The sequence below is a fragment of the Plectropomus leopardus genome, chromosome 6 (assembly GCF_008729295.1).
Source record: "Plectropomus leopardus isolate mb chromosome 6, YSFRI_Pleo_2.0, whole genome shotgun sequence".
Taxonomy (NCBI): domain Eukaryota; kingdom Metazoa; phylum Chordata; class Actinopteri; order Perciformes; family Serranidae; genus Plectropomus; species Plectropomus leopardus.
This window is the reverse complement of record NC_056468.1, coordinates 31,923,252-31,948,006: the sequence shown is the minus strand read 5'-3', so window position 1 is coordinate 31,948,006 and position 24,755 is coordinate 31,923,252. Positions and strand designations below refer to the sequence as shown.

The 24,755-nt window shown below is 38.4% G+C and overlaps 1 protein-coding gene across 20 annotated transcripts in view; it reads left to right on the top strand.

Annotated features, from left to right (window-relative positions):
• Positions 1-4,903: 4,903 nt before the first annotated feature.
• LOC121945071 (calcium/calmodulin-dependent protein kinase type II subunit beta) overlaps positions 4,904-24,755 on the top strand; it is a 99,567-nt gene continuing 79,715 nt past the window's right edge. For all 20 annotated transcript variants that reach the window (XM_042489084.1, XM_042489098.1, XM_042489082.1 and 17 more), the window contains exons 1-2: positions 4,904-5,156; positions 13,070-13,164. In XM_042489084.1, the coding sequence (XP_042345018.1) occupies positions 5,095-5,156; positions 13,070-13,164 (157 nt within the window). In that variant the 5' untranslated portion in view covers positions 4,904-5,094. The remainder of the gene's footprint in view (positions 5,157-13,069; positions 13,165-24,755) is intronic.

The following is a 24,755-nucleotide window of genomic DNA, read 5'->3' as shown; positions in this document are numbered from 1 at the left end:
TGAAGGCTTTAATTGAACCTTGATTTAAGTTTCTGCCCGTGCAGTCCAGCTAAAGACGGGAGATTTTTCAGCGTTTAAAAACATCAGTAGATCTGTTTCCTAATTAACGGTGCAAAAGTAAAGTTGTGTCTTTGACCTCATCATGTAACTTCAGATGAATGTGTGACTCAGGAAGCAGATAGGGCGACTGTCTAATGAGTCCAAGTGGCCTATCAAACAAATTGGCAGCAATTATGTTGTGCAAGGGCGGGAAGCACTCAAGCGTGTGGCTGAAGCAGGAGTGGAGGGGCCACAGACACCACAGCTGTGTTCGACAAAATTAGACCAAAGCTTTATTTAAACAGAAACGATGACGCGTTTAACATCCTACCACCGCTTTTGCTGTGGTTTCACTATAAGATCCCAACACCAGAAGCCAACTTCTGCATCTGAATGATACGCCGCTGCACGGCATCCATCGAGAACGTGGCTGTTCCCAGAGTTTTGATCCGCTGCCGGCAGGCACCTGACGGGCGGCATCAATGCGGCTGGAAATAACCTGACGTGTCTGCGTGACACTCCTCTGGATGGCATCAGGTTGAAATACGTGAACGCTTGGTGTCACTTGAGAACGCGGACGGTGCAGCCTGTTACGTGTGTAAGAAACGCGTCAGGACGGCGTCAGGTTGTAAAGCTGCTGGTAACGATGTAAAAGAAGGAGCGCGAAGGTCCCTATAGGGTACCATGTGCCTCTCTTCCATAACCCTAACCATCCGTGTTAGCACGTGCTTTTGTTGACGTCCCGGCCTTGGTTACCATGTTACCATTTGTTTGTGATGCCTAAACATAACCACATGCGGAGTAATCCCACCATGTGCTTGTGTTGACATCAGGGTAGCGGCATCCTAAAACATCAGCAGCAGGCACAGAATGATACCCTGAGCGTAATATGTAGACATGGAAGTCTTCTGCAAAGCGGCAATATGTGACGACTTTGGATAAGGAGGTGTTGCTAAAACTAAAGAGTTTATTCAGTTTAATTCAAAGGGGATTTATTAGCGTGGGCAAACGTATGTCTACATTGCTGTGTGAAATAAAAACAAAAAATATGTACAATAAGTAAAGATCTACTATAATTTAGTTTATATGCACGTAGATGCTGATTGGGTAACACCTCTGACACACCGACCAAACAGGTGAAAACATTCCTCAACGCACGTTGTTTGCACAATGTTGTGAGGAGACATGTCGTTCAGTACGGAAACAGTAGCAAAACGTTGTGCACTGTTTTGAGATTGAATGTGCCCCAAGGTCACTGTGACTACACGTCTACGTCTAATTCATGTGAGCACAATATGTCAAGAGAAACTTACGGAAGTATTTTCAAATTTGGCACAAACATCCATTTGAAAATGAAACTGAGTAGAATTTGGGTGGCCAATGTTTAGACATGTTTTTGCCCTAATGCAAGAATTAATTTGTAATCATGAAAAAATTTCACGCAAATGCTTTTGTTTTTTATTTATATCCAAAAGGTCAAAGGTCAGCTTCACTTTGACTTCATAATGTTCTGCAAAATCACTTTTCTGGACGTTTCTCAACGACGTAATTCAGGAACAGAAGGAGAGACATTTGGTCAGACCTCGTGACACCAGTTTTGGTTGTCATGTTTTTTTGTTTGTTTGTTTCAAATATAATCAAGTTGACTAAAATGCATCGTCTCTAATTGCATTATAGTTTATTTTGACCATCAATCTTGTTTTTACTCTTTGAGTCCTCTGTCTCTGCCAAACTCTGATCACACAGCGTTTATTTTTGGATGTAGTAACCTTCTTACCTTCCCAAATTCTCAGTATTTATCACAGTAAACATCTACGAAGACATGAGCACCATCTGAAAAATATGATCACTTTCTGTCACTATGACCAGCTGAGAGTCTCATGATGTTTTTATCCAGTTATTCAATCCAGCACTCTGAAGAAACACCGAACACAGAAGCGATTTCTCATTATGTTTTCCTTCCAGAAATCTGCTAACCGCTCAGCAAACAGTGTGTGTTTTTTATTGGCAGCGCGTAGGCCGTCCTTCTTCGATGAATTTGTATCCTCGGGCACTTTGGATGCAGTCCAGTTAGATTCTGGTGGGATCACACTGACTGGAGCAAAAGTTAAACTGCAGGCACTCCATGTTTGACACGTAGTCTTGAAACGAAGAGAATTCTTTATTTTCTTTTTCACCAGGTCATGATGATGCACTGCAGGGCTGCAGATACTCACGTCCTCTGTGATATATTTTGAGCGATTTAATGACACAAACTTTACATCCTGTGATTACACATATCTCACACAGGGGGCTGTTTTAAGGAGGAAAATTTTGATGGTTTTTGTTAAATTTATAATAGTTTTGATGTTATTTTAGTCAAAAAGTGATTTATAACCTCCAGCATTACAAGGCTTATTTGTACCAAAAAAAATAGATAATAATTTTGAGAATTAAATAACAAAACAAGTGACATTACTTTTTAATGTACATATAATGTACATATTATTTTTTTTCATAACTTAATTTTATTTAGTTTTAATAGACAATACAGTGTATATCAACTCTATAGCCAAACCTTTTAATCTGAAAAATAATTTAAAAAGTAAACATTTTAAAAGGAATGAAAAATAGTAATAATAATTGTCCACTCCACATTATAATCACACATATAAATTAAAGGTGCAAAATTTACTCTATGACTGTTCAGCATTTTTGAACGTTTTCTGTGGTACTTCATGAAATTTGGGTACAAAATTAGGGTAGAGTGAATACAAAATTAAAACAAGAAGACACATAATGCAAGATGTAGATAACCTACAAATAAAAAGACCAAAAGCAATCAAAGCACAAAATAAAAGAAATAAAAATAAATACAATTGATAAAAAATACAAATAAAAAGACCAGAGCACAAAATTAAAGAAATAGAATAAATAAAACATAGATAAAATAGATTAAATAAAATACAAATAAAAAATCAAAAGCAATAAAAAAACCAAATAAAAGGAATACAATAATAAAATGTAAATAAAATAGATAAAAATATATTAAAATACAAATAAAAAGAACAAAAGCAATAATAGCACAAAATAAAAAAAAAAATTTTTTTTTAAAAAAGTAATATAAATACATACATAAAACGACAACAACATGACTTAATAGCTAGTCTACAGAAATGGGTTTAAGAACTGAATTAAAAGAATTCTGCCAGTCTTTTCTGATCAGGCACTTAAAAAAAAAAATGCAATGCAAAAAATGTAGATAATATGCAACATTTATCATGCAATTAAAGTCAAATGTTTTGGTATCTGGGTCCTACGTTTTTATAGATACACTTTACTATCTGCACAACCTAACACACCCAATCTATTGTGTAAAAATTTTGTCTCTCTGAAATTAATTTCAGGGTTAATGTAAATATTCCTTTTTTGTGCTTTAAACCGTGAAGCATGTCACATCGTCCAGTTATAAACACACGTGCATCGACACCACACATGGCGGCATGTTTTGAAGCCACAAACCAGCGCTCTCATATTTGCCCCTATTTGGAGATACGCACCGTGCAGGCGGGAGGTGTGTTCGATTACAGCCAGCGCCGCGCTCCGCCGGTGCGCGCCAGGTCCACCAGAGGGCGGCAGAGAGCGACTCCACCGCCGCTCAGCGCTGAAGCTGCAACCAACTGAAGCGATCTGCGACAAGCCAACCAGTTTTATCAGCACCGGACCGGACACGGGCGATTTGGGCCGTCAAAATAAAGTGCCATTATTATCAATTCAAATCAAGAAATTTAAAAAATAAACAGGTGTTGGGTTTTTTTTTAATTTAGAAAAGGTGGGTAAAATTGGTGTGATATCTTTTGAAAAAATGGGGAGTAGATTTCTAGATATTGTATATATATGTGTATGTAAAATTTTATTTTATATTTTAAAGGGAAAAATTGTACAGAAAACAATATTTACAATTCCTTAATTATATATTTAACCCTTTGAAACCTGGAACAGCAAAACTATAACCTATAAAAAAGACATAAAGAAAAACTGATGAAAAGAAACCCTGGAAATTAGTTATAAAGGGAGACATTATTGAAAGTTAATAATAATTATAATTTAAAATATAGGGGGAAAATGTCCAGCAAACAACACTGTTGTTATAATGAATATAATAACAATAATAATTATTATTATTACTGTTATGATAGTATTATGTATTTTATCTATATCATTACTGTTCTTGTCTGTAAGAAACATAATTCTCATTTTTTCCCTAAATTTCAGGTCATCTTGTAACTTTTTTCCATGTTTATGGAAAAAAGCAAGCCAATTTCTCATATTTCAAAGGGTTAAAAATATGTTAACATTTTTTTCTTCTTCTAGAATTTTCTTTATCATCATCATTATTATTATTAGTAGTAGTAGTATTATTATCATCATTATCATCATCCTCATTATTATTAGTATTGGTATTATTTTAACTTTTCTTTACTTTTAAAACTTTTATTGTTTTGCCTCTTTTGTTTAGGTAACATTTTGATATTTTATGTTGTTGTTTTACTAATTTCTTGCTCATTTTTGTCTATTTCTTATTTCTAATTGCCTTCTTCCCATTCTTTTGAAAGACATCTGGTGGATTTGCTCAGGTTTCAAAGGGTTAAGAGAACTCATAAAATCCCAGCAAGTAAGTACTGTGCACACTAGATAATAGCAAAGCTGCAGTTAAAAGTAAAACTGTTCAGAGGACGCACAATTCTGCTCATAGAGTTTCCTCTTGCAAAGCTGCGTCTTATTCTGAAAATCGTCGTAGGAAGTCGCTTTCCTGTGGCCGGCTGGCTTGATTAGGGCTCGCTGTGCGCGCGGTAGCTGTCAGATAGTGGAGACAGACGGAGAGAGGACACCCACCCTGCTCGCTTCGTCTTTCCAAACCCACCTTCACTCGGCGCCTCGTAAAGGGCATTTCACCGGTCCAACGGCCGTGCAGCTGCTGGGCGGACCCGTGTTTTAGACGCAGATTTAGCGCTAAAGAACCGCATTGTTTTTCGGAGCTGACAAAGTAAAAGAAGCGAGAGAAAGGGGAGAGACATGGCCACGACAACCTGTACGCGATTCACAGACGAGTATCAGCTCTACGAGGAGCTGGGGAAGTGAGTAGCAGTTGTTTTTACGTGTTTGTGTCATGTTTTGTTTTGCTTTTTTTCTTTCAAAGGTTGTGTGCAAAGTAAAGAAGGTTGATCTCCAGGCAGTGCAGAGCTGAGCAGAGCGACTGTGCAGGCCAGCAGTGGTGTGTGTGTGTGTGTGTGTGTGTGTGTGTGTGTGTGAGCGCGCGTGCGTACGTGCGCGTGTGTGCTTTTTCGGGATGATAGCTCTCAAAATACGCTGCTCTCTCTCTCTGTCTCACTCTGCCACATGCTTGCCCCTCTCACAAGATTTTCTCGTGTGCGTTAAGAAATTCCCACAAAATCTGCATGAAATGCATCAGTATTAACAGTTACGTGGTGTTATTAATGTTAAAATACAAAAAAAAAAAAACTTGGGGTGTCAGAAGTGTCTTGTGGTGCAACCATTTGAACCACACATAAAAAAAGGTTTATTTTAAACATAATTTTACCCCCAAAGTAACAGTTGCATGGCCTTTATAGAGAGCTAGAATAAATAGATCTTCAGATGTAGTGAATACAGTGAATGTGCATGGGTATTTTTGTTTGCACAAATGATATTTCTGCATGATATAATCCAGAAGTCCTCTCGAAGAATTAATTAATGTCATCTGCAAAGCTAGAAAACAAAGATCTGCACAGATAAATACATTATTGTGGTCTTTAAATGAATGTTACAGTCTTTTATTAGTTTGCTGTTGTCTTTTGAAAACCTTTCCTCCCACTTGATTTTTTTATTTTCTTTGTACAAGTTTCTGAATAAATACCATCTACATATACATGTCTTGCAAAAACACAAGTAGTTTTACTGCCGCATTGCATTTTATGTGAAGGAGTGACAACTGCTGCTTCCTTAGGAGGCTCTTTTGCAGCATTGTGGTGGCAGATAACGCAAGATATGACAATCTGCACAGGCAACAGGCAAAACAACTCCCATCCATCTCCATTCATAAAAGTACAGTAATTCTGTAACTGTGTTAGAGCAATCAAATGACTCGAAACAGGCTCAATTTCTCCTAACCAAGAGCCATATCAGGCATAATTGAAATGACTGCACAAATCTTCAAGCAAATTAGGAAAAAAACAATATTATATTATTGTATTATCGTTATTGTTATTGCCATCATTGTCATCAAATATGTGTAATTATACTGCAAAACTGGTGCAGTGCCACAGGAGATTGAAAAGTAGCAATATGAAGTTTGAATGTCATAAACTCTCAGTCCTCTCTGTTTTCATAATGAACTCACAAAGTAAATCACTTTAACTGCATTATACTAATATGAGAATGGAGGGAAAACAAGCTCAGTAATGCTGCTTAAAAGTCATGTTTGAGCTGCACACACTACAAAATAATTATAGTAATGTCACAAGAGATAAAAAAAAAAGAACAAAGGTTAGTGAGAGTCACTAATCTTTCATCTGAGTACTGGAGACATTTTTAAAGGTGTAGTTGGTCATTTTCATTTAAATAACAATTTTTCATATTTGCTGAAAGTGTCATTATATTTACACAGCACCTAATAAGATCTGTTAAAAGAAATCATATCCCTCTGCCTACTCTGTAACCTTGTAGTGTTTTCTAATAGAGTGCACAAAGAATGAGTCCTAAAACCTTTAATTAAAAAAAAAAAATTAATTAGCATGTCACCCCTGCTTATGAAGTTTCAAGCTTTTGTATGTCTTAAAAAGTTGGTTTCTAACAAGTGGCTAAATGAGACTACAGAAATGAATTACACTGAGCCACGTTGAACACGGCTTTACAGCCTTGCTGTGGTGGGGAGGTTAAATGTAAGTATCATAAACGTGTGTGCCACAGAGCTTATTTTCTGCAAGAATCCAAAATCCAATGGAAAAATACCATAGACGTTTTTACGAGGGAACCAGGGGGAAACTAATTTCTTCATCGGCCTTCAGCAAACTTTGGCATTCTATAATCTTACCGCACTCGGACGAAAATTCACCAGAGCCAATTCAGTAATGTCACTTTCCCACCAAAATTAGAGCATTCATGTGGGCTTTCAAACACGGGTAAACCCACTTAAAACCTAACTGTTTTCCCATTGCCAGTAGAGCAGAGCAGTGTACACGGTGCTGCAGCAGTGGAGTGTGCCTCTATATGTGTCTGTGTGGGTTATTTTGGTGTGCCTATTCGACGTCACGGAGAGGCCGGAGAACAGATAAACAGTAGAAAGCAGCATGGTTAGAGGTCTGTGAAAACTTTATGGTGGTAATTTCTCTTTTCTATATCTCTTACTTACTCAGTCTCAAACTCAGTGAAGACTTATTTGGATGGATGTTTTAGAGCTGCTTAGGTGGAGACAGAGTGTATTTTGTGATTACTTGTCCTTGCTTTTGCCGGTTAGGGAGCTGAAATTAGTACATTCACTTAGGAGTTGTGTTTCCATCAACTACTGTAACTACTGTCGAGTCATTTGACCAAGGTGTGAATGCCGTTTGTTATCTTAACAATTGCATTGAAAAGCCAGATATTAGCTGGTACTAGCAGGTTTTTTTGTGCCGTGGGAATGAGGCTTAATGCAGCTGTTCATGTTCATGTTAATCACTGCTCATGAACTGAGCATGCCTATTGCTTGCCTCAGATGTTTTCAGAAGCATGTTTTAGTGTACTGTTTAGCTGTAGTAATGAGAAAGTTGGTCCAGCTGGTGGGCAGTTTTTGGTCTCACGGTCGACTATTTCCAACTGGGTCACAAACTCTCATTTTACAGCTAAACGGTACACTAAAATATGTTACTGAAAACATTTGAGCGGAGAAATCAGCTCTGCAGTAACAGAATCTTGATTCATATTTGATCAGGTTGCCTAGTTTGGAAGAGGAGGAGGGACATGATTGTTTTTAATCACTATCCGTCTCATGTGCTTCTTTCAGTAATAGTTACAGTTTTAAAAGATATGACACAGAGTTATTTTCATAAAAGTTTCCAGCTGTCACTTAAAGTCTCTATATTACAACATTATACTTAATATGAGTAGGAGTAAGGGGAACAATTGAGAAATCACTCCTCATCAGGCGCACGCTGTTTACATTGCTGCTGCAGAGAGTCAGGGCTCTCACTGGTGTTGTTTGATTTTCATGCATAATAATACATGTCACATACATGTCACATACATATCATACATATCACATGCATATCACATGCATATCATTTACTGATAGCTTGATTGGCCCCGTGCCGATTAGCCAGCCTCCTCTGTGATGATAACTGCAACAACAAAAAACAACCAAAATATTTGAAGTGCAGTGTACAGTATATGTTGTGTTCATATGTGGGGAGGATGCATCTATTCATTTCTTTAAATGCGATTAAGGTCGGCAATTAACGTTCTAATTTTTAAAAAAATCGCCAGCTGACTTTCCCATCTTTAAGAGGCTGAACCACGCTGAGTTTTAAAGCTGGAGATGATAGTAGTATCGCATGAAACTAGAAGACCTGAGGAATCCAGTGGTGCCCGGTCATGCTAGCTTCTCAGTAAGGTGGCGTAATAACTATATTTTTATTTTACTGACAAAGTGAACATGCATAAAACATCAACCCTAAGCTGAAGTATTTTCTTATTTTGTACAATGAATGAATATCACATACACTGAAAAGCATTGTATTTTATGTCTCAATCTGCTGGTGGGCCACAAAAATAAAAATATGCATAATATGATGTTAACGCCACCACAGAATTAACTTGATGATCACTAAAATCAGGTGGGGTAAACAGTGAATCGATACAAGTATCAATTATCAGCCAGACAACTAATTATATGTTCGCCTATTGGCATCACTAAGATATTTAGAGGGCTACGCATGAAATATTTAATGGCTCTGAAGCCTTGGACAGCCAGGTTTATTGACGCCACTGTATATGTGTATCTGTCTATCTATCTATCTACACAATGTAATATTCCCTCTGATATGGTCATCAATCACTTTTGACAAAGATATGTATACAGGCATGATATTTTACAGTTTAACAATAAACTTCATAATAAAAAATGATATAAGTGCACTGAAACAGTAAACTTATTTGGTAATTTAATTATTATAAGACACCAAACATACCGATATTTCTGCAAGAGGCCAATAAAAAAAAATCGTCTGACCGATATATTGGTCGGGTTTGTCATCCGAGCAGAATGATGATGTACAACATTGCATCCCAGCTGTGATCATTTCACCCCTTAAGTAATAAATATTGTTCACAGGGAAGGTTTTGCCTGCCTAACTCCAATATATCCCAAACCCAGTGAGACCTCATGGTTTTCGATTAAAAAATGCATTTTTTTAAGAATGCAACTGATCATATTTGTAGGCCTGACTGTGTTCAGATAAATCTTAGCTCCTACACAATACACTCGAGTCAAAAGCAGCAGCTTTGAAGCTCTCTGTGTGAGCGGGAGAGAGACTAATCAGTATGCCCTGCACTGCAAAATATCTTTCATAGACCTGTCTTATTATTCAGCCCGTCACATAAAGCTTGAAGGAAAGAGCGCAGGTGTGTGCGGCTTGGCATCCTCATGATAACGCTCTCGGTGACTTTGTAATACTAATCCAGAATCTGAGGAGAGCTAATTGTTACGCGCTCACTCTCTAATGGTGTCACTTTCTTAGCAGAGCTGGTGACATTTAAGCATCGTGCCTTTGCTCTAGTATGTTTAGCCAAGTGATACTCAACTTACGGTCCGAGGGCCAAATCTGGCCCCTGATAGTTGGCCGGGTAGCCCCCCCCCCCAATCTTTTTCTAATTCTCATTAAAAATAAAGTGATTCACAGTGCGAATTGTTTTTGTAAGGTGCCAGAGAGCATTAAAAACCTCAAAATGGAACTTGTTTATCAAAAAAGTGTCAGTAGAGGATCCACTGCACCCAACAGAGCTCCTGGCTGCCCACTAATGTCCTAAAATCCCAGAAACATCCTAAAGTCCTGAAAATGTTCTGAAATCCCAGACATGTCCTTTAACTATAAAAATGTCCTTAAATCCTAGAGATGTCCTACACTCGTAGAAATGTCCTAAAATCCTAGAAAGTTCCTAAAATGCTAGAAATGTACTAAAATCCTGAAAAAAGTCCTAAATCATTGAAACATATTAAAATCCTAAAAAAGTCCAAAAAATCGTAGAAATTTCCTAAGATCTGAGAAACATGTGTGGGGCTGCTGTGACTGGCCCCTCACCTCCTGTTTGCAAAAGTGGCCCTTAGGAAAAGCAGGTTGAGTATTTATTAAAGATTACATCTGCCATACTTAACTGCAACCGCCACAGCACGCTGTAAAAAATGATCAGCGACAATGTTAATTCGTGTAGTAAATAGACAAAAGTGTGCTGAAACTCTGGAACCGTCCTATTTCAGTGCTTTTTTTTCAATGTTTTAGGTTTTACATTTATATTATAAAGTAGAGAATCAAACGATTCTGGTTTTGAAGTCTTGATAATATTGATAATGATAATTAATATTGATAAATGATAATAAAAACACCCTTTTAACCTTGCATCTTGGAAGATTTTCACACTAATATGAACAGTCACACAGCCTTGAATGTCGCTTCCTGTCACAGTTACTCATTGAGAAAGAATCGCGCTCAAAGGGCACCTCTCTCGAGTCCGTCCTTCTCTCACACAGCTGCTCGAAAGAAATCTGTAGCAGCAAGAAGACATTATGTAAAAAAAAAACTCTTTTTTTCTTTGTTTATTCATTTCTTGTTTTCATCTCAGTTCAACTTGAAGCTTTGGAGTAGAGATTTACAAATCCTAATTCTACAGTACACAAGTCTTCTGCTTCAGCTTGTGAGGCTGTAAGAGCACACCAGCAGCTCAAAGTTATCCGGTTACAAAATATGCTCGACTGCTGACGGCAACAATTTTTTTTTTTTAAAGATAATTTATAAATTTTAATATCTCCAGGTCCATTTTCTGGCTGTCAAAACCAGACTTGAGAAACAATAATTATATGACCCTGTTTAACTGTGTGTGTGTGTGTGTGTGTGTGTGTGTGTTAAAGCATATTTAACCCGTGACGGTGTCAGTGATTTGTTTGTGTGTGGCTGCTGTGCTTATACACAGCTGTGCAGTGAGATTTTTTTGTTTTCGGGTTGTATTTCACAGTGTGTAAGTTTGTCCTCTGGCACTACATAAACCATCGAGTACTGGTCCTGAGACGAGACTGGTCCTGAGACGAGACTGGTCCTGAGTCGAGATTCCAGACTCGGCTTTTTGTTGTTTACATCAGTTGCCTTGAATTTTGCTGGGTTTGTGTCCTCACATGGACGATTCCTCCAGTGTCTGCTCATTCATGTCTCAGCCAGCTGGTCTCACAACTTTCACCTTTGACCTTGACCTTGTTGGTGGTGTGTATCTGCCTCAGTGTGGAGGCAGACCAGTGGCACCAGTCTACGCTGTGCTGTCAACGGTGGCAGTAAGACTGGGATGGATCTAACTGAACAGGTCAGATCAGGTCGAGTCCGTGAAGCCTGTTGTCTACGAGAGCTGCAACAGATAGTCGATTTATAGATGAGTCGATGATGGGGATGTTAATGATTAGGGGTCGACTGATATTGGTTCTTCAGGACTGATACTGATTATTAGATTATTAGATTATTAGATTATTAGATTCTGAGTTAATGAGACCGATAACTGATACTTGGAATCAATGTGCATTTTCAATAAAAATGAAAATCCTTTTGTCAAAACTTAGAATTTGGATAAGAAACTCCAACACAAAACTTTGTTTAAACGTTCAACATCATATACAGCAAGTTCCCAGCAACTTTTTTCTTTTAATATATAAATTCAAGTGAAAATTTAAATAAAAAATGAATAAATAAAAATAGCTTTCCGAGGTTTCACAATGTGAAAGTTCCTCCCATGCTGACACTTTGTTTGCACTTCTGAATTAATTAATGTTATGAGCAATTGTTGAAAAAAAACAAACGCTGATGCAGATAATCTGCAAAATACCAAATATCGGCCCCAATAATCTGCCAGGGTGATAATCTGTCGCCCCCTAATTCTGACAACAGATTTTTTTTTCGTTCTTGTGAGTGCTCGAGTACTAATAATATAATGCAAGTTCTCGAATATGGAAGTTAAAATGACACAGGGGATGTTTCAGTGTTTTATGACATTTTATTGACAAAATATAAACAGATTAATGGAGAGAATAATTGGCAGATAAACCAATAATAAAAAATTCTTAGCCGCAGCCTTGTTTTGTGTTGAGCAGAGAATTGTTTGCTGCTGGACTTCGTCAGCTTTGAAGAAAGATATTTTTGTTTTTAGGGCAGCGGCTGCTGAAATGTGAGCTTGTTATGGTCAAATACATCCAGATAATCAGTGAGTGGCTGAAAATGAACTTCGGGAACACATACGAAAGTTCACATGCGGTGCTGTGCTTTGATTACGAGCCTGGTGTGAGCGTGTGCGTGTGCGTCATGTCAGGCTTTTCACGGTAAACGACCTCTTCACTCATGCTGGTTTTGTGTCTAAGAGCCCATTTTATCCCAGTTCCTCACACACCACATATGTGCGTGTTATTCAGAATATGCTGACTGCGGCTGGAAAACCTCGTGGGAGCCTATTAAGCAGACAAATCCTGGCAGCAGTCTTTTAATGTAGCTAGTCGCAGTTAACATGTGAGCAAGTGACATCAGGTCTGCTCACCGTTGGGCCTTGAAAAATGCCAACTGTGCTGAAAATGTTCTCAGAAAAGCGTTTGCCATAGTCCTTAAGTGGAGCTGAGGTCTCTTCGTCATTCATTAAGAAGCTGCAGGTGTGCTGATGGTACTTTTCTATTAAAAGCTGATGAAAAATCCAATTAAAAAAAAAAAAAGGCATATTGTTTCGACTGAACGAAATGCACCAAAGCTTACTGAATGTTTTTTTTCTGTTTTTACAGGGGAGCCTTCTCAGTGGTGCGCAGATGTGTGAAGCTGTGTACAGGACAGGAGTATGCCGCCAAAATAATCAACACCAAAAAGTTATCTGCAAGAGGTAAGCGCACCAATATCTCAGGATTTTTCTGCTAAATCCTTTATAACACAACATACACTGGAGCTGAGACTGATGTGCTGGTCTCAAACAAAAACGACTACTAAAAGTTCAATGCACAAACATAAAAGAGTGACTCATAGTTCATAGTTTCTATGTCCCGGCGGTCACCTCTCCACCTACAGCGTAGACGGTTATGTAAGTGATATCTAACAGTAATTACCCTCTCAGATGGCGCTGCGTAGGACAGGATTTTTATCACATTGGGGTCTGTGTGTGAGGAAAAGAGGACTATGGAGCAGAAGTTTTGACAGAAAAGTAGAAATGCAGCCACTGCTGTACTGAAATGGCCCTGCAGTGGGCTATTTTGAGCACCAGCTCCAGCTTTTAAACCGCCCTGTTCCTCAGTTATACTTACTCTGGTTGAAGGATTCAGGTTAGGGCTGGGTGATATGGCTTAAAAATAAAATCAGATTTTTAAAAAAAATTAGTTAAAAAATAAATTCTGTCTTTAGAAAAAAACAATCACAGATGACAAAGAAATTACTAGAAACACATTTTAGGCAAACTGGATTTCTCTTCTGTTAAAGATGACTGAATTTCCCTTTTGGGGTTAAATTGCAAACTGCAAACTGTAGTTTCAGGAGAGTGGGAGTTGTTTACTTTTGTACTGAAGGCTGCAGACATTTCACAAAACACATTCACATTCATTTATCTTTATCATTTCTTCAGTGATATGCAGTGCGACTGCCTCAGTAGCAGGTTGCGCCGGGTCGCTTTCCTCTGTCGTACGGGACACAGTGGGAAAATGATCCGGCTGATGTGGTCTGCTTTGTAGCGGGTGTTTGTGGGCTGACGCGGTCTCAGTTCTCCCTCTCGGCCTGCGTGCTTCTGTCTGAGATGTTGAAATAAATTGGTTGTGCTTCTGCCTTTAGTTGTAACAGCTTTTAAACAAACTTTGCAGCGGGCTGTGGTTTGTTTGAGATCTGACGCCGCAGCACTGAACCAGATCCAGATGACAGACCAGACTGTGCCTTTTTTGGGAACAGACTCTTCATTGTCATTAACTCTTGCTGTCATGTTGTTGTGTGTGTTTGTCTCTGGGAGGGAAGCGCGGGGGGAGAAGGCGCAGCCCACTGTGAGCTACGGAGGCCCGAAGGGAGCGGCGGAGGAGAAAATTGAGATTTGTATTTTAAAAAATCATCCTGAACCACAATTTCAAATAAATCGATAAAATCGATTATCGCCCGGCCCTAATTCAGAGGACTTAATTCAGTGTTCAGTGTTATTTCAATGTGTGCTACAGCATTACATTTAACTAAAGCAAGATGACAGTCAATATGTTTAAATATTTAATTTCTCCCAAATTAAGTGGCTAAAAGATTTTTTCCTCTTCTTCTCTCCCCTTTTGCTTTTCCTGGAACTTAACCATTAAATGATCACTTTGGAGACAAAGATATTGCAAAAGATTTGTGTTCTTTAATAGTGATTAATACTGAATTTGGTGATAGGAAGTTAAGCTCCCTCTGCTGTGTCACTCACTTTTAATAATTGGGTGAAGCTAAAAGCTTCATCTTTAACGTACTCACACTCTGAGTGGAGCACCGACCCATTGCATCGCTTTCGACTCAGAGAGTATGAGCTGTAGAGTAGAGACGATATAGAGTCGGCCACTGCAAATTAAACCATTTTAAAAACTCATTTGTTCCTATCTCGGTTACACTTTTTATCAATGATGCCTGAGGAATCATGTTTTGTATGGTCTTATAGTGTTTTTTATTACTGGGTGAGTGCAATAGGTGTTATGTGCAATGTGTGCACAGTGTTGTATTAAGTGCAACTGGGATTATGTGCAATGGTACATGTGACTGTTGTGTTTATAATGTAATGGTGTGATTATTGTTTTTATTGTAAGTGTGGAGGCATTATCTGTGCAGCACAGTCCAAGACAAAATTTGCCTACAGGGACAATAAAGTATATCGTATCATATTTCATCGTATTTCATCGTATTGTATCGTATCGTATCGTATCGTATCGTATCGTATCGTATCGTATCGTATCGTATCGTATCGTATCATAGCACACTGCATCATATAATATCGTTTAATATTTTGCTTTATATCAGTGTGCCTTAATAATGTTTGACTGTATAATCTTATAATAATGTTATGCTAAAAAAAGATCTTTTAAGCACCCTAATTAGTATCACATGCTGTGCAGTCAGTAACAGTTTAAGCCAAAGCCAAGGCTAAATGCCATGACCATGAAGACCGATCCGGCACTGCAGTGGTCGCTGTGGCTCTTCACACCATCACTTGCCCAGTGTAAATCTCCTGCTGCCCCTCCAGACTCGTAACTGGAGCCCCACACCCGAGGCCCTGCCAGGTGGCAATGCACTGATACTTCACTGTTACCCTGCCTTCACACACACACGGACACACACACATGAACACACATAAATGGGGCGACTGCTTGTGTGTGAAAATGTCGAGTTTGGTGGAAGAGACATTTGAACCGATATTAGCGGAGGGCATCAACCGAGAATATCTGGTCATATCTGTTTCGCTCTCGTGAGTTTCAGTCTCAATCAGGACTGCATGATTTGTCAGTTAACCTTTTTATTGTGTCAGTGATCCCATCTGTAAATGTGGATGTTTCATGAAAGTCCGCTCTGTTGTGATGTGGAACAGGGATAGACCTTGTGTAGACGACGAGCAGAGTTGTCTGAAAATGTGAGACTAGAGAATGCAGGCACTTGGAAACAGCGTGGTGTTAATAAATAAATTAGATGATGTTGTAATGCACTTTTGGCGTTGTATTTCAACAGACTATTTCCAGCTACTGCAGACATGATTAATAATAAATATTGCTACCTTGACTCATAAAATTTTGTGCAGTGAAAATACAAATGTTATTTCTGTTTTACAGTCGTTAAGATTTGTGATTGCTGTTTTTCAGCTGTTTCAGCTTTCTTCAGCCATGACTGAAAAAGAAATCTGTAAAGCAGGTGTAATTGACATTTTTACTATATCAATATATTAAATGACAGTGTAATTAAGGGGTTGGTCATAGTGATGAACCTACACGCAGCTTCTCTTGGCTTTACTGGAGTAAGTTTGGTGCACAATTTTACAGTTTTTTTCCGCTCTTGCTGCTCTCGTAGCCTGGTAGTGTGTAGTTTTTTCAGCAAAAAACTACACACTACCTGCTCAGTACCACACAACAAACAAATCACATTTAGAGTCTAGCTTGTGAACATAGTGGAACATTTAGCAGTGAAAGAGCCAGAGGAGGAGTTGGTAGAGACCAAACACTGAGCAAAAAGAAGCAAATGTTGGACTTAAAGTTGTCAGTTGGGCAAAAACACGACTCCGTGTGAATGATAATGTCCAGTGTCTGAAATGACTTTTTGACTCACCAGCAAAGGTGGCTGGTAGATTGAGAAAATCTACTGGCCCAGTATATCTTTTTTTCAACAGCCAAAATAATGAATTGCTTTTTTTGTTTCAAATATACATTATTTTGTTTGAATAGTATGTTTCATTGAGATGATAATGTATAATGTTGAATACAAACGTTAGGAAGAAAATCTGATTATTTTAATATATTGAATGGCTCATCACCACAGCCTCAGCGTGTGAATACGTTCCTTCTGATTAGCAATTACACTGATTAATGCAGGGTATATGTCTTGGGCTTTTATTGTGAAAGGAAAGAAAAGAAGAAGTGGAGCTAATGTGCTGCCGCTGACAATATGGGAGGCAATAAGGAGTTTGCTTGGTTAAAACTGCGGGGTGTTATTATTCCATTACCTTCATTAGTACGGCAGCAATGCTAGTTAGAAGCAGAATGGCGGCAAGTTGTATTTTGCTGATCAGCTGATGTCCCGTATGGCAAACGGTGCAGTAGCGCTCAAGACGGTCAGGTGTACAGACGGCACAGGAGCAGCTCAGGAGCAGCAGAGCTGTGAGTCCCTAAATGACGCCAAAACAGGAAACTTTCAGCATAATCTTAATTACATGACTATTTTGGCACAAACATTTACTTGCCAGCGTGGTGGATAACCTTCTGAATTTACTTTCCAAACAGAAAATCTATTTACATTTGGCTCTTGGTGGATGTTAATTTGGGACCCTGAAATTGTCTCTTTGTAACTGCTGGATTTGTAAACAAGCAACTGTTTGCTCACAAGTTTGGCATATGAATTTAAAAGTGTGTTTACGTTCATAGCTTGTTTTTTTTTTTGGCCAAAAAATCAGTTATTTTAGTTTTGAATGGCTCTGCTCTCCCAAGTTTATGTAGTTAAAGGTAGGGGCAGATATTTGACATTTTTTTTAACAATCACCAATAAAATCAAGTATGAAAAATTGTGCATATTACACTCAGCCAACACCAGGGAAGGCAGTCTGCAAATGCATGCAAAGAAGGTATCAGCATGAGAGGACCTTTTGCTTTGTGAAACTTTAGGGAACAATTTTTATTCATTCATTTTTTAAATTAAATTTTCACTGAACTTTATAAAAAAGAACTTTCTGGGAACTTGATGTTAAAAGGTTCAGTTTTGATTAAACATTTGCTGAAAGCATTTAAACAAAGTTTTGTGTTGGAGTTTAGTTATATTCCAAATTCTCAATTTTGACAAAAACATTTACACTTTTATCGTAAATGCAAATTGGTTCCAAATTTCAGTTATTGATCTCATTAAGTACTAATAATCAGTATCAGTATCTGCCCTGAAAAACAGTATCGGTCGACCCCTTGTTAAAAGTGAATGTGTGGCATGTTCAATAAGAGTTTCCTAAAGTGTACATTGTCATTTGAAGGCTGTGCGCCATCATCCCGGGCAGCTGTTATGTCACTTTTGTCACATTTTGACTCAGTGTCAGTGCAGCGAGCTGCTTTTAATGAGATTTAACACATCCCAGATTATCCTGCTGCTATTAGCATGAGGCTGACTGTTAATCCCAGCAATTGGCTCTGTGAGACCTAAAGCAACACACAGACACACACACAGAATAAATAATTCACCTTTACGTTGTGCTATCATTGGACCTACATGTTTCACTCCTCCTGCTTCATCAGAGTGCAGCTGCTTGTAGATTTCTACGATATTTCTCAGGCGCGGTGTGATCTCCCCGGTTCTACGTTTGATAGCAGGACTGATCTGACCTGACTGGGAGGTGCGCAAGGCTTGTGGTGCACTTCCTACTAATGGATGAGCCATGTTGCATGAAACAGCAGAGCGGCGTCAGAGCCGGCAGAGCTGCTGCATACTACCTCTACTCCAGGTCCTATTCATAGCTCCATGACCTATCTGACATGGGCTGCTACAGCCAGCTTTTACGGCTGTCAGGAGGACTTGCCGCTCTACTTTAGAAGTGGGATTTGTCATAGGGCGTTTTGGTGTTGTGCTGTTTGTCAGGCAGCAGGTAAGGTCGCTGAGCTAAGAGACCCGGTTGCAGTGAATTAAGAGGAGCGTTTGCTTTGGACCGGCAGATGGAGATGGAGCCGCGGGGAGGGAGGGGTCATGTGAGAGAAGGCACCCCAGGCACTTGGCAGCTGAGGGCCATGCGCCTGTACGCCTACATGCCTTTAGCACGGGACTCTCATCTGACTCTCTCTTTCTCTCTGACACACACACACACACACACACACTCAAATAGATATTCAGACGGACATAAATGAGCAGACAGTGATGCACCGGCTCAACTGCGCAGTGAACTCTATCAATAATCTCTTACAGCTTCAAAAGCAAAGAATAAAGATTTCTTGTTTATTGCAGATAACATTATTTGATTAAATTTAGATTTTTATTTCATATATGTAAAAAAAAATCATGAGTGGACAGACGGAAAAAAGTAATATTTACAAAATACGTTTGTTCAAAACACTTAAAAAAAAACCCACCTGTTCAAAGGTGCTTTTAATGTATAATTAATGTCATATGAACTTTAATGTTTTGCCTATTTTATTGTGTATTTTAGTGTATTTTATTTTATGATTTTTTTTTGTCTTTGAGTACCTTGAAAAGTGCTCTATAAATAAAATGTATTATATTTATTATTAAACCTTAGGGCCTGCTTTAATATCATGCACACTTGCATCTCTCAGAACACAAATTGCGCTTTTCAGAATCAGGCTTTAAAAAATATTCTACAAATGTATGATTTTCTACTATCATTGAGGTTATTTTTTTTTAACTTACATCATTCCTAATCATAAGTATCAAATACAGAATTTTAACCTTTTAGATACCAGGTTTTTGTATTGATGCCACTATGTTTTTTGATGAAAACAAAACAAAAAGAATGATTTTCAATGTATTACATGCAAAGTACATTTTTAAAAAATATATTATCACAGCCGGGGTATGTCAATGATTTGCAGTAACATTGATTTTTTCGAACTGCAGTTTGAATGGGTTTCAGTGGTGCATATTTTGCACTTAACAGTATGAATTTAACAATTTCGTTAGCGTATCTCAGACTTATTGTTGCGCTGAGCTGGAAATTTCAAGATTAAACAAAAATACACTATCTTGCCAAAACGTTTGCTATATGCATGAAAACAGCCGAATAAAGAATGCAAAGCGCATACAATGCACCTAACAGTCCCAAATGTCAAACACTTGATGACTTGGTTTGCACACTCAAAGGACTGAGAAGTACAAACCTATTTAACGTCGCCCCTCGTCCAGCTTCCTTATTGAACCTAATGAATTTTCCTAACTCGTCTAAATATAGTATCAATTTTCTTTTATCTTATTTCATACAAAAAAAACAAAAACGTAGTAACACACACAGCCAGGGTTCTCTGTGTCGTCCAATCACCCCAGCCTCTTGAAGCCAGGAAAAGGTTAATGCCTATCCAACACATGTCAACAGGAAATGTAGGACAGGTCTGTTGGGCAAGGCTTCCAGCCAATCACTGAGCCTGTTTGCTGGCTGTGATCTCTGGATGGAGGTTGCCAGAGGTTGCTGTATGGCCTTGTAATGTATCTCTACAGAGACTACTACTGGAGAGGAGTTGTGTATCTTTTCAGGTGTGTGTCCATATGCGTGTGTGTGTGTGTGTGTGTGTGCGCGTGTGTGGTGTTTGAGAGATTCAGCTGCAATGCAGTAGCAGCAATCTGACCTGGTTTTGGCCAGCCAGCTTTGTGTCAATGTCAAATAAGCAGGACAGATGTAGTCACCTCAGTCGACTACGTGTTAAACATTATTATAAAGTCAAATCATATTCCTTTTGAGTACACGTAAGTACTTCTGTGTGTGTGTGTGTGTGTGTGTGTGTGTGTGTGTGTGTGTGTGTGTGCGTGTGTGTGTTAGAGGTTGACAGATTATCGGCCTGGCCAATTATTGGGACTAATTTGTGGCATTTTGTTACTTATCTGTATCGGTGTTTTGTTTTAATGATCGCTGATAAAAATAATTGTAAAACCACAGGGATCTAATTTTATTTATTCATTTTTTATTTAAATTTTCACTTGACTTTAAACAAAGTTTTGTGTTGGAGTTTGTTATATTCCAAATTCTAAATATTGACAAAGATTTTAATTTTTATTGTAAATGCTTATCGATTCCAATTATTGGTCTCATTAACTACTAATAATTGGTATTGGTATTGACCCCCTAGTGAGTGTGTGTGTGTGTGTGTGTGTGTGTGTGTGTGTGTGAGTGTGTGTGTGTTTGTGAGAAGTGGAGAGCCATGTAGTGAGAAAACGCCTGTTGCTTATTAAAAACCACATGAAATTTTATACTTGATGTTCTCAGTATATTTATTTTCTATATAAAACCTGGGACAAGCCACGATACATCGAGTACATTCGATATATATCGCCCACTTCTGCTTTACCTGAACGTAGATATTATGTCCCTCTGTTCTGTCGTTATTATAAATGTTCAGGAAACAGACGGCTGCCTCCGGACTTCTCTGACCACAGTGCAGTTCAACATTTCCCAGCAGGCTCGAGTCGCACTGATGCTGCGAGTCAAATGTTCTGAACAGCGGTTATATCTGGCCGTCTTTGTGGCTGTCTTTTTACATCTCCTCCCCTCCTGAGACTTCAGTCCTCACTGGTGATGATTAACCCAAATTCATTCCTCTCCTCTCCGCTCGCCCGTACGCACAGACAGAGTCGGCTGAACGCTGTCCTTGGGTTATCTCGCTCAGTGAACACAGTGCTTCTGTTCTTCTCTGCAACCTATCTCCTCCTGCTTGTCCTCTTATCTCCACTTCCTCTCTCCTTCCCCTCAGGACCAGTCCTCCTCCTCCTCCCTTCCCCAGCACTCTCATTTCTTATTTAACCTGCTGCATCACCAGCACAGGATTGTTATCTGACTGCCTGGCTGTTTGAATGACTGAATGTATGAATATTTGAAGCAGCCTGCACTGCCACGTTCCCATATTCGCATAAACTCATTACAGGCAGCGCGGAGCACGGAGGTTCTGTTCTGATCCCAGCTGTTGGCTACAAAAAAACAGGATAACATGTTTTTGCGTTTATGAGAAAGGGCATTTTGAACATGTGCACTTCTTGAGGGATCTCTTTCACCCTCAGGGCCCGCTTTAATAGTACACACACTCATATCGCTCTCTACACAAAATGCGCTTTTCAAAATCGAGCTTTAAAAAATGTTTGTAAATACTTTCTACTTTCATTTAGTAATTTTTTTTCAACCAACATCAAACCTAATCAGAAATACCAAATATTAATTTATTTTCAGAATTTTTACACTTTAAATTCCCTTTTTCTTGTCATGGTGCCATTATGATTTTAAATTTAAAAAATGCAAAAATGCAAAAAAATAATTAATTTCAACATACTTCAAGTAGTAGAGTAGAAAAGTAGATTTTTTAATAACAGTCTGGGATATGTCAATGATTTGCAGCAATGTTGATTTTGACAGTGCACCTATTGGAGTAGCATGTATACTCTGCAGATGCCAAATATGGTAATAAACTATGTCATTAGGTGGAAAATAGTAAAAATGACAAATTCCAAGGAAAAAAAAGTTTGAATATCAGTCAGCTGTGGGATCAAAAACTGCGGTTTGAATGGGTTTCAATGGTGCACTTTTTGTACTTAACAGAATGAATTTAACAATTTTGTTTACACAGTTTGTTTTAGACTTCCATTAGGAACTGAGCTAGATTAAACAAGAATACACATTCTTGCCAAAATTTAATTTAATTTATTCATCAACACAGTCAAAATTTTCAAAAAATTAAAAATTAAAAATGCGTAAAATGCACCAAAGCGTCCCTAAGGGTCACTAAAAAAACTCTGGCTATAAAGCTGCTGGAAGCACAGCAATGACTCACTTAAACACAACCTGGTTTCTTATTTGTTGGCCTTGAAATTTGTTCTGCAGATTTGCAGACCAAGTTTTGTCACGATACCAAAATTATGACTTTGATATGATACTTGCCAAAATATCTCAATACCAATACTGACATGGTGCCAAGGCAGAGGCCCAAAATATTAGAAAGTAATTTGACTAAATAGACACCAGAAAAAGCTCAGTAGAGTGCAGACCTCTGCCAGAGAGGTGTATTTAGTCATTTGTTTTCAGTCTATTTTCGTGCACTACAGTGTACAGGCTAATAATTTTTCTACATTTCCAGTTAATATGATAGATGTTTACTATTTTCACCCTCAATTAAGTTGTCATTTATGAGCTGTTAAGTGCTTTCTTGTTTGTTTGTTCATACATGTAGGTGTGTTTTTAACAGTGATAGATCTGCATAGGTTGAAAACATTTTATACAGACGGCCTTTGTGGTGACTGTGGACCTGCCCTGACTGTGGGCTTTGTAAGCTAAATCGTGCCATATTTCGCTTTGTGCGTGTGCTCTGTGGACAAGCAGTAGAGGGTCGGCAAGTGCACTTGTATTTTAAGCCATGCCTCTCCAACTATGCCTGCAGGGCGTGGAAACAGAGCGATGCACACACACTCAGTAGAGCAGTGTGTGTGTGCTGCGAGCGAGCCGCTGTCACACATCGATTCAACTCAGGAAATATAGCTTTTATTAAAACACTGTCGTACTTAAAGTACTGAGTAGGGCTGGGTGATATGACTTTAGAATAACATCACAATATTTTTAGGCTGCATCACAACACACAGCATATATCTCAATAGTTTTAAATCTTCAAACTACTGTAAACTAAAATACATTATTAAATGAACTACAGGTACAAATAAGTAGCTGCTGCAATAAAATGAAGTTACATTAACTACTGTTATGATAAAGTTTAATAAAATACTGTTATAATATTCAATAAAGTGAAGTATATTGTTTTTTTAAGTATTCTTAAAGTGAAGTTACATAAAGCATTGTTCTAATTAAATAAATCAAAGCAGAACCCGGGGTGCTTTTATTTTGAAGGATTGGGCTCGTCTCGGCCAAAGTGTTGATATTTTCCCCACATTCGGTATTGTTTTCAACCTCCTCCATGTTTGTTTGTTTGGTGCCGTGTATTGTGTAGACGCCCCCCTCGGCCACGTGGACGGACACAAAGACGTAAACAAAATAAACGATATTGTATGACGTGAAACGATAGATGTCAACGCCGTAACCCACAGCCCGACTAATAAGACGGGAGGACTGTACAGTTTTTAATGGGTAGGATACTTTTCCACTGTTAGTCTGCCATGAAGGTATTAGGCTTGGACTGTTTCTTTATTCATCAGTCGAAATTTTTTATTCAGAACTACAGCTGTAGGAGCATCAAATAAGACGATGATACCTGAGAGCATCTTGACAATTCTCCACGCTTCCCCTCTCCTTTCGGTTATCTCACCCAGTACAGACAGTGAGCCTTCTTTATGTGCAGTACTTGTGAAGAGCAGCTTTTATAAAACCTTGTATGAGCGGTCTGAAAAGGCTGATTGTCAGTCATTCAGCATGTTGGCTGTAGCTTTATCTCCCATTGATCCGGCCAGCCTGAGACCGCGGGGGTAAAGCCCCTGAGTGGTGACCTTCCTTGTTACACAGGAGGTTGGTGTATTTCATCTTAAGTCAAATCTCCAGCTTTAAATCCCCAGGTAAGTTCTCGATGACCCCATGAAGTGCTCCAGTTTCAGGATCTTAAGTAATAGCGTCATTGCAGAGAGGCACAATTAATTTCACGTGTTATCATTTTTATTTGCTTGATGATAACAGAATAACGCTGTCTCAGCATTATTGAAACAGCAAGATTTATAAACTGCGTTTACTTTTAGAGGCAATACTCATAATACCATAACAAATATTATGGCAAAATAACATTTATTATTTCCCAAAACATAGTATGTCAAACACAATATGCAAAAAAATCTGGATGTATTTTGCAGTGTAGACATCACAGACTTTTGCTGCGTTCCAGATCGCATACTTTTTCTTTTTAGTTTTAGTACGTACTGCAGCTGCCCGTACAAAGTACATACTGTTGTATGCAGTATGCATGCAGTTGACATACTTAACCATTCTAAGGTAACATTCGTTCAAATGTTGGTTGCCATTTTTTCACTCATTTATCCATTTAGCTTCCTGCAGTGATAGTATATTAAGATATTAATTGTACACACGAGTCGCAAAACACTTACTTACTTACA